This window comes from Pelophylax lessonae, assembly GCF_965119305.1.
Source record: "Pelophylax lessonae genome assembly, chromosome: 11".
Taxonomy (NCBI): domain Eukaryota; kingdom Metazoa; phylum Chordata; class Amphibia; order Anura; family Ranidae; genus Pelophylax; species Pelophylax lessonae.
Genome location: NC_138778.1, coordinates 1,281,552 through 1,296,524, shown reverse-complemented (window position 1 = coordinate 1,296,524; position 14,973 = coordinate 1,281,552). Strand labels below are relative to the sequence as shown.

Sequence of the window (14,973 nt, the reverse complement as noted above, 5' to 3'; positions counted from 1 at the left end):
TGCGACGTCACTCAGAGCTCAGCACTGCGGGGAATGGGCTTTGTTTTCACTCTCCTGCTAAAAGCAAAGCTCTCTCCATTTGTAGGCACCGTCTCCTTTTCTGGAGCCAAATCCCTCATTTACTCCGTTCCTTGGGAGTCCAAAATCACCAACCAAAGAGTCTTTAACCACTTGCAGACCCACCCACAATAAATATATTGATAAAGTGGTGATCAAATACCATGAAAAGGAAGCTTTATTTGTGTGGAAAAAAACTATGAAAATTTAATTTGGATACAGTGTTGCATGACCGCGCAATTACCAGTTAAAATAGCGCAGTGCCGAAAAGCAAAAATGGTCATGAAGGGGGTAAAACCTTCCAGTGGTCAAGGGGTTGATTTAAAAAAAGGTAAAAAGAAAACAGCATGAAAAAAAACAGTTCATCGTCATCAGACATAAATCAGAACTTTGGCTCACAGTCAGCATAAACTGTCCCGTAACAAGTCCCCGCCGGCTCCAGGTGTCCAAAGAAGAGGTACATGGCCATCCACAGAACTTTTTTCAGAAGGGGGAATAATTTTAGGGTAACCTATTCTCCGCCCCTTTTTGACAATGTCATGAAGGTGACGTCATTTATTTTTGTTAACCTAAAAAAAGAGAAAAAGTGTATCCCGTTCCCTTAAAGCATGTGATAGAGCACAGTGCTTGTGCTGTGTAATTTGTCCCCTTCTATCACCTAAAATACCTGTCTGATCCTGCCTGGCTATGTCCTCCCCTCTGTAAACTGACCACACTATACCATGGCTGCTGAGCCCCGACACTGTAGTCAGTTTACGTGCCTCCGTCATCCACAGCCCTCCTGTCCTCCTCTGTTCTCTGTCCCTTCTCTCGCCTGTCTGCCCCTGTGTCAGTGCCCCCCCCCACCCCCCTTCCTGCTGTTGTAGTTTCATTTAAAGTTTTATATCCTGTCTACAGTCTGTGTAATAATCCTGTGTGCCCCTGTACCTGTGTTTTATAAAAATAAGCCATTCTTTACCAGTTTTCAGAGCACCAATCGCCGCTCACGTGACCCACTGCATCTCTCCTTCTTCCCACCCCCCCTCCCCCAGGCCTCTCACAGTGCAGACAGCTCAGATTCATTCTCTCAGAGACAGCCTCTATCTGCACACTGTGTAGCGGCCTGCTGTGCTGCACAGCCACTTTTATTTGTGAACTTCACAGGTCAGAAGTGCAGCTTATAGGCAGCTACACAGTGTGCAGATAGAGGATATCTGTAAGGAAATCAATCTGAGCCGTGTGAGAGGAGGAGAGAGGAGGAAAGAGGAGGAGAGCACACAGCCCGAAACAAACATCAGACAGAGGAGAAGGAAAGGGGTGGATCCTGGCAAAATTGTCGACATAAGAATCCAGAGAAGACTGTAGCCCCTCCCACAGGCATTTACCTTGATTTTATCAGAGGGGATGCACTTCTCAGAGGGCTGAAACATTTTTATGTATTAGCAGCTCACAGGGAATAAAATTAAGCTAAAAAAAAGGAAACCAATACTTTTCTTTTAACAAAATATCACTTTCCAAATGAGTCCTTTTTTGTCAATAAAAGCTTTATTGAATGTTAACAAATTGCACGACAAAGATCATAAAACATCAGCGAAATGTGAACAGAGAAAGCCAACATAACATTATCGGCAAAATAAACATCGGACAGTTGCTTTCTAAAAGGCAAAAGGGCTGCCAGGGGTGGCATCAGCGGGCATTAGGGCTGCCAGGGGTGGCATCAGCAGGCATTAGGGCTGCCAGGGGTGGCATCAGCGGGCATTAGGGCTGCCAGGGGTGGCATCATCGGGCATTAGGGCTGCCAGGGGTGGCATCAGCAGGCATTAGGGCTGCCAGGGGTGGCATCTGCCCATCCACAGATCATCGTCCTGACAACAGTTCTTGCTTGCCTTCCTGCTAGGGCTGACCAGATGGAGCCCTCATTGGTCATGTAGGAAGGTGAAAGTAATTATGTCATGTAAAGCGACACCAAAGTGTTCTGAAAAAAAAAACTATAAAACAATGTAACAAGAGAGCGAAGCCCTCTAGCAGGAAATTCTAGAGCTCTTCATGCTTCCCTCTGCTGACCGGCTTTATAGAGATGCTGATTTCATTTTCCAGCAGGACTTGGCACCGCCCACACTGCCAAATCTACCAATACCTGGTCACATGATCATAGGGTCACTGTGCTTGATTGGCCAGCAAACTGACCTGACCTAAACCCCATAGAGAATCTGTGGGGTATTGTCAGGAGGAAGATGAGAGACACCAGACCCAACAATGCAGAGGAGCTGAAGGCCGCTATCAAAGCAACCTGGGCTTCCATAACACCTCAGCAGTGCTACAGGCTGATCGCCTCCAAGCCACGCCTCCATGCCACGCCTCCACGCCACGCCGCATTGATGCAGTAATTCATGCAAAAGGAGCCCCGACCAAGTACTGAGTGCATCCTATACTGTACATGGACAGACTTCTCACTAAGACAACATTTCTCTATTATAAATCCTTTTTTTTATTGGTCTTATGTCATATTCTAATTTTAGGAGATTCTCCTGTATATCTGCCCCCAACCCCCTCTATACCTGTATATCTGCCCCCACCCCCCCCTCTATACCTGTATATCTGCCCCCACCCCCTCTATATCTGCCCCCACCCCCCTCTATACCTGTATATCTGCCCCCACCCCCCCCCTCTATACCTGTATATCTGCCCACACCCCCCCCTCTATACCTGTATATCTGCCCCCACCCCCCTCTATACCTGTATATCTGCCCCACCCCCCTCTATACCTGTATATCTGCCCCCATCCCCCCTCTATACCTGTATATCAGCCCCCATTCCCCCCTCTATACCTGTATATCTGCCCCCACCCCCCTCTATACCTGTATATCTGCCCCCATCCCCCTTCTATACCTGTATATCTGCCCCCACCCCCTCTATACGTGCATAATCACAGAGTGGACGCCATTTTTGGCTCTCTCACCGACATCCTCATATACATTGGAGCAGAGGTCCTCAACTCCGATCCTCAGGGCCCACTAACAGGCCAGGTTTGCAAGAAAACTGAAATCCATCCCAGGTGATATAATTTGCAGCTCAGTGATTGCAGTATTCTGGTCTGCATCTCCCCAAGGTAATAGCTAAAATCTGGCCTGTTAGTGTGCCCTGAGGACCGGAGTTGAGAAACATTGCATTGGAGGATCAGTTCCCATCCTATTGGCCCAGCCCCTGTAGACGGTCGCTCACATTCCAGCGCCAAATCATACGGGGGGTTGGATGTTGCAGGAGAAGGTAAGAAATAGTCTTGTTGTCTAGAACCTCAATGGGCAATAATAAAGCTTTTATCAGCTGAAGGGGGATGGGGGCATATTTATGGATTCTGTAACTGCCTGATATTCAGCTATAAATGTAAAAATGAACCATTAGGGGGCAGAATAGATGAACCACTACAGTGACTTCTACTGATATTGGACCACATCTGCCCCACAGGGAGTGCATTTGTTTTCTTTTTTTTAATAGAGAAAATTGTGTTGAATTTATTTAAAAAAATGAGTTGAAGGAACAGAAAACTTTCCTCATCCTTGTCAGACAATAGGAGAAATACAAACAATCGTACAGCTTTCACCAGCAACGTAGCCAATGAGATCAAAGACAACTGGACCAGTAAGTAGACCGTATAATATAAGCTGGACTATTGTGGTCACCATCCAAAGAGAAAGAACCCAACAACCAACCTGCAGACCACCCGGGTTATCTTCTTGGAAGGGTAAAAGAAGAAGAGGGGGGAGAGCAGGAATCTCGGGGAAGGAGTACAAAGAAGGGGATGGGGTGAGAAAAGAAACGGGGGGGGGGGGGGGTTGTAGAAAAAAACCACCAGGAGGCACTCAAAGGAAAGAGATACACTGCTCAAGGTAACGGGAAGCTTGATGACCAACAGCGGTGCTCGCCTCCGTGGACAGTCAATAATGAAAAGAAATGGCTGCACTCAGATGTGGTCAAAATCCAGGTTTATTGGACATCCCAATGTGGCAAAAAAGTGGCAAGGTTACCTTGCCACATTGGGATGTCCAATAAACCTGGATTTTGACCACATCTGAGTGCAGCCATTTCTTTTCATTATTCACCAGGGGGCACTGCCAAGGGAAGATGGGCTGCTGGGGTCAACCAACCAAGCCGGCAGTTTGATCATTTACAGCATTGAATCTCTAGCCTTCACCCGTGCCTCACAGAATTTAGTAAATTTGCTATTTCACCCCATATAGGTGAGCTTATAAAGTGGCAAAACTTTGGGGACCATAGATATCCACTGTTGCACCATGGGAGGGTCCGATACCTTCCATTTGGTATAGTTCTCCTAGCATAGTACACAATATAAAAGAGAAACGACCTCTCGTGGAGTGCATTGTTTTTAGTGAGTCGACAAGGTCCTAGAATTGTATTGGGAGAAAGCTTAGTAAAACACAACCATAGTAAACAATTAAACGAGGTTTCTAAACTAATAAAACTATTTACATGGGGCATTGCATCATCATGCCCCCCCCCCCCCCCCCCCACTCACACACCGGGTAGTTTGTGCCTGATGCAAAGGAGGAAGGAACAATAAGGAATTGCTGGGGGGGGGGGGGGGGGTGTATTGGAGGGTCAGAAGGGTGGGCTTTACACAGACTTGAATGAGACAAGTGACAACATCTCTTAGAAAAAAATAAGTCACCAGTCCATTTCAATAATAATTTTCCCATAAGCACTAAGTGTAGAGAAGTGAGTTGCACGTTGTACTTATCAACTAAGTCCTAAGATCTGCTTCAGGTAAATCTTCTTCCATAGCCAACACCCCTTAAACACAGCCCTCAACGATGAAGCCCCATCAGGGTGAAACGCGTCAGAGAGGCGCGGTCTATGGGAGGAAATTGAGCTGAAGCCAATCTTAGGACTTGAATATGACTTGGTTGACATGTGCAGCATGCGGCCCCTTCTGTATACTTGGTCATTGTACAATGTGAGAGTCGTGCTCTACTGGGGCTTTGGCACCTGGCTGCAGTGATCCACGCGGAGGAACCAAGGACACAGGGCAAATGAGTGGCGCTTCTTCCTTGCAGGCTTTGGATTTTCCCATAAGAATATGTGTATTTAATGTGTCTTCAGCATATTATCTAACCGTAAAAGCCTCCCTTGTCTGAACATACAAAAGCCCTGAGACTGCTCATGGCACCGCCATGTTGGATGTCATATCCGCATCCCCGGAGCGGTCACCCAACTGTCACTCTGGCACACAAAACACCTCCAGCACTTCGAGTTCTGCCATAAAGTCTCAATGCTATGCGGACCATCAACAGTAGTGTGAAAGAATCCTTCTGGTATGCTTCGCCGGTGCAGCCCTCTTCAGATGGGGGAATCTGATCGGTAACTTTAAAAAAGCACACAGGAGGGCGCAAATGCCAACGCCAAGTGCGATACCAAAGTTTTATAAGTATAAAAAGCAAACAGCCAAATCCATACTCACTAAAATAAGAAATATATAGGCGTAGTAATCCACCGAACCCGGATCCAGTGCAGGTATCACATGGCCTGACCAGACGCACCACGGCATTGGCAAGCTGACGCATTTCAGGGGATACACCAAATCCTGATCCACTAAGGGTATCACATGGGCTGACCTGACGCACCACTGCATTGGCAAGCTGAGGGGTTTCCGGGGATGCACCCCCTTCCTCAGAGCTAGGGGTTCATCCCCTGAAAAGCGGCAGGTTGCCAACGCAGTGGTGCGCCAGGTCAGACCAGGTGACACTCGCACTGGATGGTAAATTGGTGTATCCCTGAAATGTGTCAGTTGCCAACGCAGTGGTGCGTCTGGTCAGGCCAGGTGACACTCGCACTGGATCAGGATTTGGTGTATCCCCTGAAACACGTCAGCTTGCCAACGCTGTGGTTCATCAGGTCAGACCACAGGATACCCACACTGGATCATTTTCTGAAGCGGGGGGGAGGGGACGCCCCCCCCCCCCCCACCCCGCCGCTTATCTGTGTTTTTTTAGGCTTACGACCCGAAGATGCGGACAGCCGCTCCCATAAGCCATCAAAGAGTTAACACTCCATCTTCTCTATGGCCTTGGAGGACCAGAGCGATGGAAAGACATCACTTCCGGTCCAGGCTGGGAAAAAAAAAAATGTCTTTTTTTCTTTTTAAACGAAAGATTACAAAAAATTTGTTTGTTTTTTTAAATCTTTTGCATTTTAAAAGGTTAAGAAGAGATTTGGGGTCTTTTTGACCCCAGATTTCTCCATAAAGAGCACCGGTCATCCTTATTTCTATTACAAGGGATGTGTAAATTTGGTGCAAACCCCGAAAGGCATCAGCTTGCCAATGCAGTGGTGCATCAGGTCAGACCACATGGTACCCACACTGGATCGTGACTTTGTGCATCCCCCTAAAACACATCAGGTCAGACCACATGACACTCACACTGGATCGTGACTTTGTGCATCCCCCTAAAACACATCAGGTCAGGCCATGTGACACTTACACTGGATCAGGATCTGGTGGATTACTACGCCTATATATTTCCCATTTTAGGGAGTATGGATTTGGCTGTTTCTTCTTTATACTAATAAACCTTTGGTAATGCACCAGGCGTTTACTAAGTGACAGGATATATTATTCCCCTTTGCACCTCCCCGTCTGCTATATAAAAGGTTAGGGGGGAGGAGCTCGGCCAGCAAAGAAAGTAATTGGACACTCCCAGAGAAGAAGAGGCGAGGGAGGAGGGGCTAGGAAATGGACTCCTGAGGAAGTCACATTTGCTGACAGGTTCAAAGACAGAATAAAAGTCATTAGGAGACATTTGGTGGAATGAAAAAAAAAAGCACTAAAGGGATTGAAATCATTTTTTTTTTGTTTTTTTGTGCTTTTACCTTAATTTTTTTCTGCTTGGTCTTTTTAAGAGCTTCATGAGCAGAGCTAAGGCTCTATTATGGTGAAGATATATTTCCCCAAGTCAAGAGTTGGTTGTTTCCTTTTTTACCCAATATATAAGCCTGGGTATTCAAAATACTTAATAAAGAATATTTAAAAAAAAAAAAAAAAAAGATAGTTCCCATTAGGAAACGTTCTCTGCTTTGTTTTTAGTAGAACGCACAATCTGGATACGGATATATATGTATATGTGGATATATATGGATACGGATATATATGTATATGTGGATATATATGGATACGGATATATATGTATATGTGGATATATATGGATACGGATGTATATGTGGATATATATGGATGTGGATATAACCGTAACGCACCTAACTTCTGATTCTTATCCACTTATTCCATATGTAGAATGCAGGGTGGAGGGGCTCAGTGAAGGTGGTGGTGAAGGTGTATAAGGGTCTGACGGTATCTCCGAGCTCATAGAAGGACAAAGACCCGGCCTTATAATCCAGTAAGATGACTATTCTCTGGGAGGAAACTTTGTCAGGTAACTGGATAGTTTTACCATCATGCATCACAGAGTACTTCTTATTAGCTTTGCAGAGACACCAGGACTTGTCATTGTTCCCAATGTAAGAGTGCTCCCCTTTCCTCTTTATACTGGCATAGGCCACCCCTATCCTCCAATTTCCCGTCTTACTGGTCTCCACCTCCCAGAAATTCTGCCCCAATGAAAAGCTCTTTGTGCTCAGAACCTGACAATCCTCAAATCTCTGCGGTGAATCCGGGTGTTCGCTTTTTGCGTAAAATGCGGTTTTCAGGTTGTCTTCTATTTGGATGAAGTTGGGAACGGTGTTGACATCCAGGAAGACGTCCACAGCTTCTTCTATGTGGATCTCCTTCTTTATGCGTGATACTAGGTTCCCTAAACCTGAATGCAGAGTGAATGAGATCAGAATACTCAGATCACTAACATTGCAGAGGAAGTCTCCGTCCTTCTTTGTGTTCGGATCTTCTTCTGCCTCGGGATTAGAAAGGTCATTGGTTTCCGGTTCTTGTCCCTTTAGGACCACCAGTGAGTCTTTGGTGTTGCACAGTTCCTCAATGTAGAACATCTTCTTGGATAGCTCATCCTTCTTGATTTCCAGCTGCTGGATCTTCCCAGAGATGGACAATGATATTTGTTCTTCTCGTTTTCCAATCTCAGACAAGACTCTCTCCTCCAGGTCCTCCATCTCTTTTCGGAGGTCTCTGAAAAGGGTGGCGATCCTCTCGGTTTCGCCAGTCAGTTTTTCCTGCACATTTTCCTTCTGTCTCTGAAGGGATTGGATATTTTTCTCGGCTTGCTCTCTCTTTGAGGTCAGTTCCTCTAGAATGGTCCTCAGTTCCATCTTTTTCTTCTCAGATGCGTCACTCATTGGTTCCACCTTGTGTCCTTTGTGGTCCCCAACCAAACAACAGGTGACACAGATACAGGCAGAGTCCTCAGTGCAGTAGTATTTAAGGACCTCTTTGTGGTTGGAGCATTTTCTGTCCTCCAGGGACTCTGTGGGATCCACTACCACGTGTTCCACTGACTTGCTGTGCCGTTCCAAGTGCTTTTCACATAGAGAAGCCTCGCACAGCAGACAGGTCTTCATAGCAAGAGCAGGAAAGTCACAATAAGTGCATAAGATCCCGGCCTCTTCCTGAGTTTGCAGAGCGGATAGAAAACGCTCGGCTATGTTATAGAGGGCTATGTTTCTGTACAGAGCAGAACGATCCGGAATCTTTTCTCTGCATTCTGGACAAGAATAGTTTCTGGTCACCTCCTGTTTATCCAGAACATTATGAATACAGGTCCGACAGAAGCTGTGTCCACATCGGAGCGTTACAGGATCATCATAAACATCAAGACAGATGGAGCAGTTCAGTTCTTCTATGAGATCATCAGAATCCATCCTTGTAATAATGGAGGAAGGATTGAATCGCTTCTAGAAAATTCCGTGTAACTCAGAGCTCACCGCTGCGGATAACGGCTTCGTGACCTGGTCCAGAATATAGTTTAGGTTCTAAAAGGACGGTTGAAGCTGAACTCTAGGCAAAAAAAAAAAAAAAGATATAACGTCAGTTCAGCTCTGTAATCATTATAACATTATGTGCATTTTTGTTCAACGGCATTGTCCCCCTTATGAGAAAAGAATTAACCACTTGGCCTTTCTCTGACACTGAAACCAGTATTTTATTGCTAGAAAATGACTTAGAACATTAAAAACATTATATAACGAATGGGATTTTTGACTTACCGTAAAATCAATTTCTCTGATGTTCATTGACGGATACAGTTCCTGATCTTTACGACCGTTGGGTTATGCTGCTACAGGAGTAGGACCAGGGCTCGAGTTCTGCAGGAACGCATCTGAACGGCGTTCCTGTACTATTCCCACAGCAGGAACGCCGTTCCCGTTAGCCGCTGAATCCTGCAGGACTGGCCTTTGTCCTCCCCTCCCTCAGTTCTTCTCCTCCTCCTCCAGTGCCCGCTGTAACAAAGTCCAGCCTCCTAGACTGGCTCCAGTTATAGGCGGAAAACTGATCCAATGCCGGCAAATTGAATCAGTGTGACGTGTAATATAGGAGGCTGGGCTTTGTTATAGCAGCTGCTGGAGGAGGAGGAGGAGGACCGAGGACGAGTGTGCGGACATTCGAATCCAAGATCGGCTAAACTGTGGGTGATCAGGAGGGAAGAGCGCAGCAGGAAGTGTCAGATCCCCAATTTCTACAGACCCCTCAACTGGGGGAAGGTAGGTACAGTGGGGTAAGAAAGGGGGGGCGCCGCCCCGGGTGCCTTGCGCACTGGGGAGTTGTCAAGCCGGTACTGGCGCCGATCATCTCCTCATGTTAAGGCAGCTGCTCCCTCGGTCTGTGCTGCGCTGCTCGCGGGGGCTGGAAGAAGGTGAGTGCCCGAGGATTGAGCAGCCTTCCCTGTGTGCCTGGATAGGAGGAGCGGTGGAACAGCTGCATATAGAAGAATTGATCTTTCCATATTTCTCCTGCAGCTGCCGAATGCCTGATTCTCCTCCTCTCCCTTCTGCAGGCATTCAGCGGTTGCAAGAGGAATATGGAAAGATCAATTCCTCTATATGCAGCTGCCACTCCTATCCAACTTTTTTCTTTTGCTGGCCCCCCCCAGTGCTCTTCGGCCCCCCCATGCTCTCTGGCCCTCCCAGCGCTCTCCACCCCCCCCCCCCCCCCCGTGCTCCCTGGCTACCCCCCTCAGTGATCTCCTGTCCCCCCTCCCCAGTGCTCTCTGGCTCCCCAGCAATCCTTGGCTCCCCCAGTGCTCTCCACCCCCTCCCCCCTCCTCTCTGCCCCCCTCCACTCCCTGCTCTCCACCCCCACGCTCTCCAACCCCCTACAATTCTTTCCAGACACCCTCCAGTCCCCCCCTAATGCTCTCCAGGCCCCGCCCTTCAGCTCCTCCTGTGCTCTCTGCTTCCCCTGTGCTCTCTGGCCCCCCTAGTGCTCTTCTATCATGTCTGCAGTCTCTGACCATCTCTTGTATCTTGTCCACAGTCTCTGACCATCTCCTGTATCATGTCTGCAGTCTCTGACCATCTCCTGTATCATGTCTGCAGTCTCTGACCATCTCTTGTATGTCTGCAGTCTCTGACCATCTCCTGTATCATGTCTACAGTCTCTGACCGTCTCTTGTATGTCTGCAGTCTCTGACCATCTCCTGTATCATGTCTGCAGTCTCTGACCATCTCCTGTATCATGTCTGCAGTCTCTGACCATCTCCTGTATCATGTCTGCAGTCTCTGACCATCTCCTGTACCATGTCTGCAGTCTCTGACCATCTCTTGTATGTCTGCAGTCTCTGACCATCTCCTGTATCATGTCTGCAGTCTCTGACCGTCTCTTGTATGTCTGCAGTCTCTGACCATCTCTTGTAACATGTCTGCAGTCTCTGACCGTCTCCTGTATCATGTCTGCAGTCTCTGACCGTCTCCTGTAGCATGTCTCTAATCTCTTACTCAAACTTACACTTCGCTAATAATATTAGCTATCTGTTTATGCTGAAGGTAGGACTGTGCAGGGGAGGCAGAGAGTGCAAAAGGGGGCACTGTGATTAGAGAGACAGGGGGGGCAGACTGCAAGGGGCACTATGATGGGGGGCTGTGAAATTTGTGCAATAAATATTCTTGAAAACATTGAAAATTTTAGTGGGTGTTTTTACATTGTAAAGTTTGGGGGGGAGGGTGCCAGATATAGGATTCGCCCCGGGTGCCAAATGCTCTAGGTACGCCATTGGGTGTATGTCTGCTGAGCTGATCATTGCATGCCAAGCTGGATCCAGTCTCCGTAATCATGTCATCTGGGGGCAGAATCTTGGGTGAGTTCCCACACTTTTTTCCCAGGACTTGACCCTAGGCAGGAAAAAAATTCTGGCTACACCCATGGGCGGTCCCAGGTGGTATACTCCCCCCTCTCTGCTATAGGCACTCAGTTTTGTTAAAAGCAGTGTCAGGAGAATAATAACTCCACAGAGGGGTGGGGGGAGGGGCGGTGCTGTGTCCACCAATGAACATCAGAGGAATGGATTTTACGGTAAGTCAAAAATCTCATTTTCTCTTTCGTTCATTGATGGACACAACTCCTGATCTTCATAACCAATTAGACGTCCCAAAGCAGTGTTATACATGAGGGGTGGGAACAGCAAAAAAAACTTCCCAAGGCTAAACAGTAGCCAACCAGGACACAGGAGCTCAAACAAAACAACTGGAGCCCACCTGAAAAAACCATACACCCCCAAAGAGGATTAGGTCCTCTAAACAGCAGCCGGCAAAACCTTGCTGCCAAAGGAAGCACCCGCAGAGCCAACCCATCCACTTTATAGAACTGTGTGAAAGTGAGCACCGATGACCAGGTGACTGCCTTGAAAACCTGCGTCACTGACCCCTGATGAAGGAAGGCCCAGGAGGCACTGAGTGCCCGAGTAGAGTGCACCTGACAAGGAAAGGAGGAACCTGACCCCTGATGGACTCGGCCTGAATCCCCGTCTGTCTGATCCATCTGGAAATGGTCGCAGAGGAAGCGGACAATCCTTTCTGAGGCCCATCCATGATCACAAATAGTAATTATGACTTCCTAAAAGACTCCTTAGTTGCCAGGTAACCCAATTGCCCGGACCACATCCAAGGCATGCATGGCAATTTCCTTCAGATGTTTTGGCCTGGGACACAGGGAAGGCAACACAATGTCTTCATTCAAATGAAAATCAGAGACAACCTTTGGGAGGAACGATGGACAGGGGCGAAGAACCACCTTGTCTCTGTTAATTTAAGAAGTAAGATGAATGACAGGATAACGCCGCCAGTTCCGACAACCTGCGTGCAGTGGCGATAGCCACCAAAAAAGCCACCTTCTGAGACAGCGTAAGCAGGGGAATCTCCCGAAGATTCTCAAAGGGAGGCTTCTGGAGGACCGAAAGCACCAAATTGAGGTCCCAAGGCAGCAACAGGGACTGCACTGGAGGAACCAAATGTTGGACCCCTGAAGAAAGGCACACACCAGGGAGAGTGTGGCCAAGAGTGGTTGAAAGAAGACCGCCAAAGCCGACACCTGGCCCGTGATGGTACTCAAGGCCAATTTCTGTTCAACCCTGCTATTGAAGGAAGATCAATATCCGAGCCACCAAGAAGGAGCGAGGATGAACCTCAAGAGACTCACACCACACAATGTACATCTTCCACGTACGATGGTAGATCTTTATAGAAGGAGATTTCCTAACTGTTAACAGCATTGGAATCACCGACTCAGATAAACCTCTAACCTTCAGCACCTGGCGTTCAACAGCCAAGGACTGTAAAGCAGGATGGAAGATCTGTCCTTGGGACAGCAGATTCTCCCTGAGAGGAAGCTTCCCCCCTCCTCCGTGTCCCCCTCCTCTGTGTCCCCCATCCCCCCTCCTCTGTGTCCCCCCCATCCCCCCTCCTCTGTGTCCCCCATCCCCCCTCCTCTGTGTCCCCCCTCCTCTGTGTCCCCCGTCCCCCCTCCTCCATGTCCCCCCTCCTCTGTGTCCCCCGTCCCCCCTCCTCTGTGCCCCTCCTGTGTCCCCTGTCCCCCTCCGTGTCCCCCCTCCTCTGTGTCCCCCATCCCCCCTCCTGTGTGCCTCCCTCCTCTTTGTCCTCTGTCCCCCTTCTCTGTGTCCCCTGTGCCCCCCTCCTCTGTTTCCCCTGTCCCCCCTCCTCTGTGCCCCTCCTGTGTCCCCTGTCCCCCTCCGTGTCCCCCCTCCTCTGTGCCCCTCCTGTGTCCCCTGTCCCCCTCCGTGTCCCCCCTCCTCTGTGCCCCTCCTCCCGTGTCCCCCCTCCTCTGTGTCCCTGTCCCCTCCGTGTCCCCTCTCCTCTGTGCCCCTCCTCCTCTGTGTCCCCCCTCCTCCGTGTCCCCCGTCCCCCCTCCTCTGTGTCCCCCGTCCCCCCTCCTCTGTGCCCCTCCTGTGTCCCCTGTAACCCTCCGTGTCCCCCCTCCTCTGTGTCCCCCATCCCCCCTCCTGTGTGCCTCCCTCCTCTGTGTCCCCTGTGCCCCCATCCTCTGTTTCCCCTGTCCCCCCTCCTCTGTGCCCCTCCTGTGTCCCCTGTCCCCCTCCGTGTCCCCCCTCCTCTGTGCCCCTCCTGTGTCCCCTGTCCCCCTCCGTGTCCCCCCTCCTCTGTGCCCCTCCTCCCGTGTCCCCCCTCCTCTGTGTCCCCGTCCCCTCCGTGTCCCCCCTCCTCTGTGCCCCTCCTCCTCTGTGTCCCCCCTCCTCCATGTCCCCCTCCTCCTCTGTGTCCCCTGTCCCCCCTCCTCCCGTGTCCCCCCTCCTCTGTGTCCCCGTCCCCTCCGTGTCCCCCCTCCTCTGTGTCCCCCCTCCTCCATGTCCCCCTCCTCTGTGTCCCCTGTGCCCCCCTCCTCTGTTTCCCCTGTCCCCCCTCCTCTGTGCCCCTCCTGTGTCCCCTGTCCCCCTCCGTGTCCCCCCTCCTCTGTGCCCCTCCTCCCGTGTCCCCCCTCCTCTGTGTCCCTGTCCCCTCCGTGTCCCCCCTCCTCTGTGCCCCTCCTCCATCATGTCCCCCTCCTCCTCTGTGTCCCCTGTCCCCCCTCCTCCCGTGTCCCCCCTCCTCTGTGTCCCCGTCCCCTCCGTGTCCCCCCTCCTCTGTGTCCCCCCTCCTCCATGTCCCCCTCCTCCTCTGTGTCCCCTGTCCCCCCTCCTCTGTGTTCCCCATCCCCCCTCTCCTCCGTGTCCCTCCTCCTCTGTGTCCCCCGTCCCCCCTCCTCCGTGTTCCCCGTCCCCCCTCTCCTCCGTGTCCCCCCTCCTCTGTGTCCCCTGTCCCCCCTCCTCCGTGTCCCCCCTCCTCTGTGTCCCCCATCCCCCCTCCTCTGTGTCCCCCCCATCCCCCCTCCTCTGTGTCCCCCATCCCCCCTCCTCTGTGTCCCCCCTCCTCTGTGTCCCCCGTCCCCCCTCCTCTGTGTCTTCCATCCCCCCTCCTCTGTGTCCCCCCCCATCCCCCCTCCTCTGTGTCCCCCATCCCCCCTCCTCTGTGTCCCCCCTCCTCTGTGTCCCCCGTCCCCCCTCCTCCATGTCCCCCCTCCTCTGTGTCCCCCGTCCCCCCTCCTCTGTGCCCCTCCTGTGTCCCCTGTCCCCCTCCGTGTCCCCCCTCCTCTGTGTCCCCCATCCCCCCTCCTGTGTGCCTCCCTCCTCTTTGTCCTCTGTCCCCCTCCTCTGTGTCCCCTGTGCCCCCCTCCTCTGTTTCCCCTGTCCCCCCTCCTCTGTGCCCCTCCTGTGTCCCCTGTCCCCCTCCGTGTCCCCCCTCCTCTGTGCCCCTCCTGTGTCCCCTGTCCCCCTCCGTGTCCCCCCTCCTCTGTGCCCCTCCTCCCGTGTCCCCCCTCCTCTGTGTCCCTGTCCCCTCCGTGTCCCCCCTCCTCTGTGCCCCTCCTCCTCCATGTCCCCCTCCTCCTCTGTGTCCCCTGTCCCCCCTCCTCCCGTGTCCCCCCTCCTCTGTGTCCCCGTCCCCTCCGTGTCCCCCCTC

General features: G+C 50.8%; 1 protein-coding gene across 1 annotated transcript; it reads right to left on the bottom strand.

Annotated features, from left to right (window-relative positions):
* Window positions 1-7,288: 7,288 nt before the first annotated feature.
* Window positions 7,289-9,005, bottom strand: LOC309567043 (E3 ubiquitin/ISG15 ligase TRIM25-like). Its single transcript, XM_082272362.1, has one exon. It carries the CDS (start codon window positions 8,872-8,874, stop codon window positions 7,306-7,308), a length of 1,569 nt encoding a protein of 522 aa, XP_082128488.1. The 5' UTR covers window positions 8,875-9,005; the 3' UTR covers window positions 7,289-7,305.
* Between the last annotated feature and the right edge of the window lie 5,968 nt (window positions 9,006-14,973).

What these genes read in the sequence shown, in the direction of transcription:
- LOC309567043 (XM_082272362.1), bottom strand. Translation starts at nt 8,874, where the DNA reads ATGGATTCTGATGATCTCATAGAAGAACTGAACTGCTCCATCTGTCTT.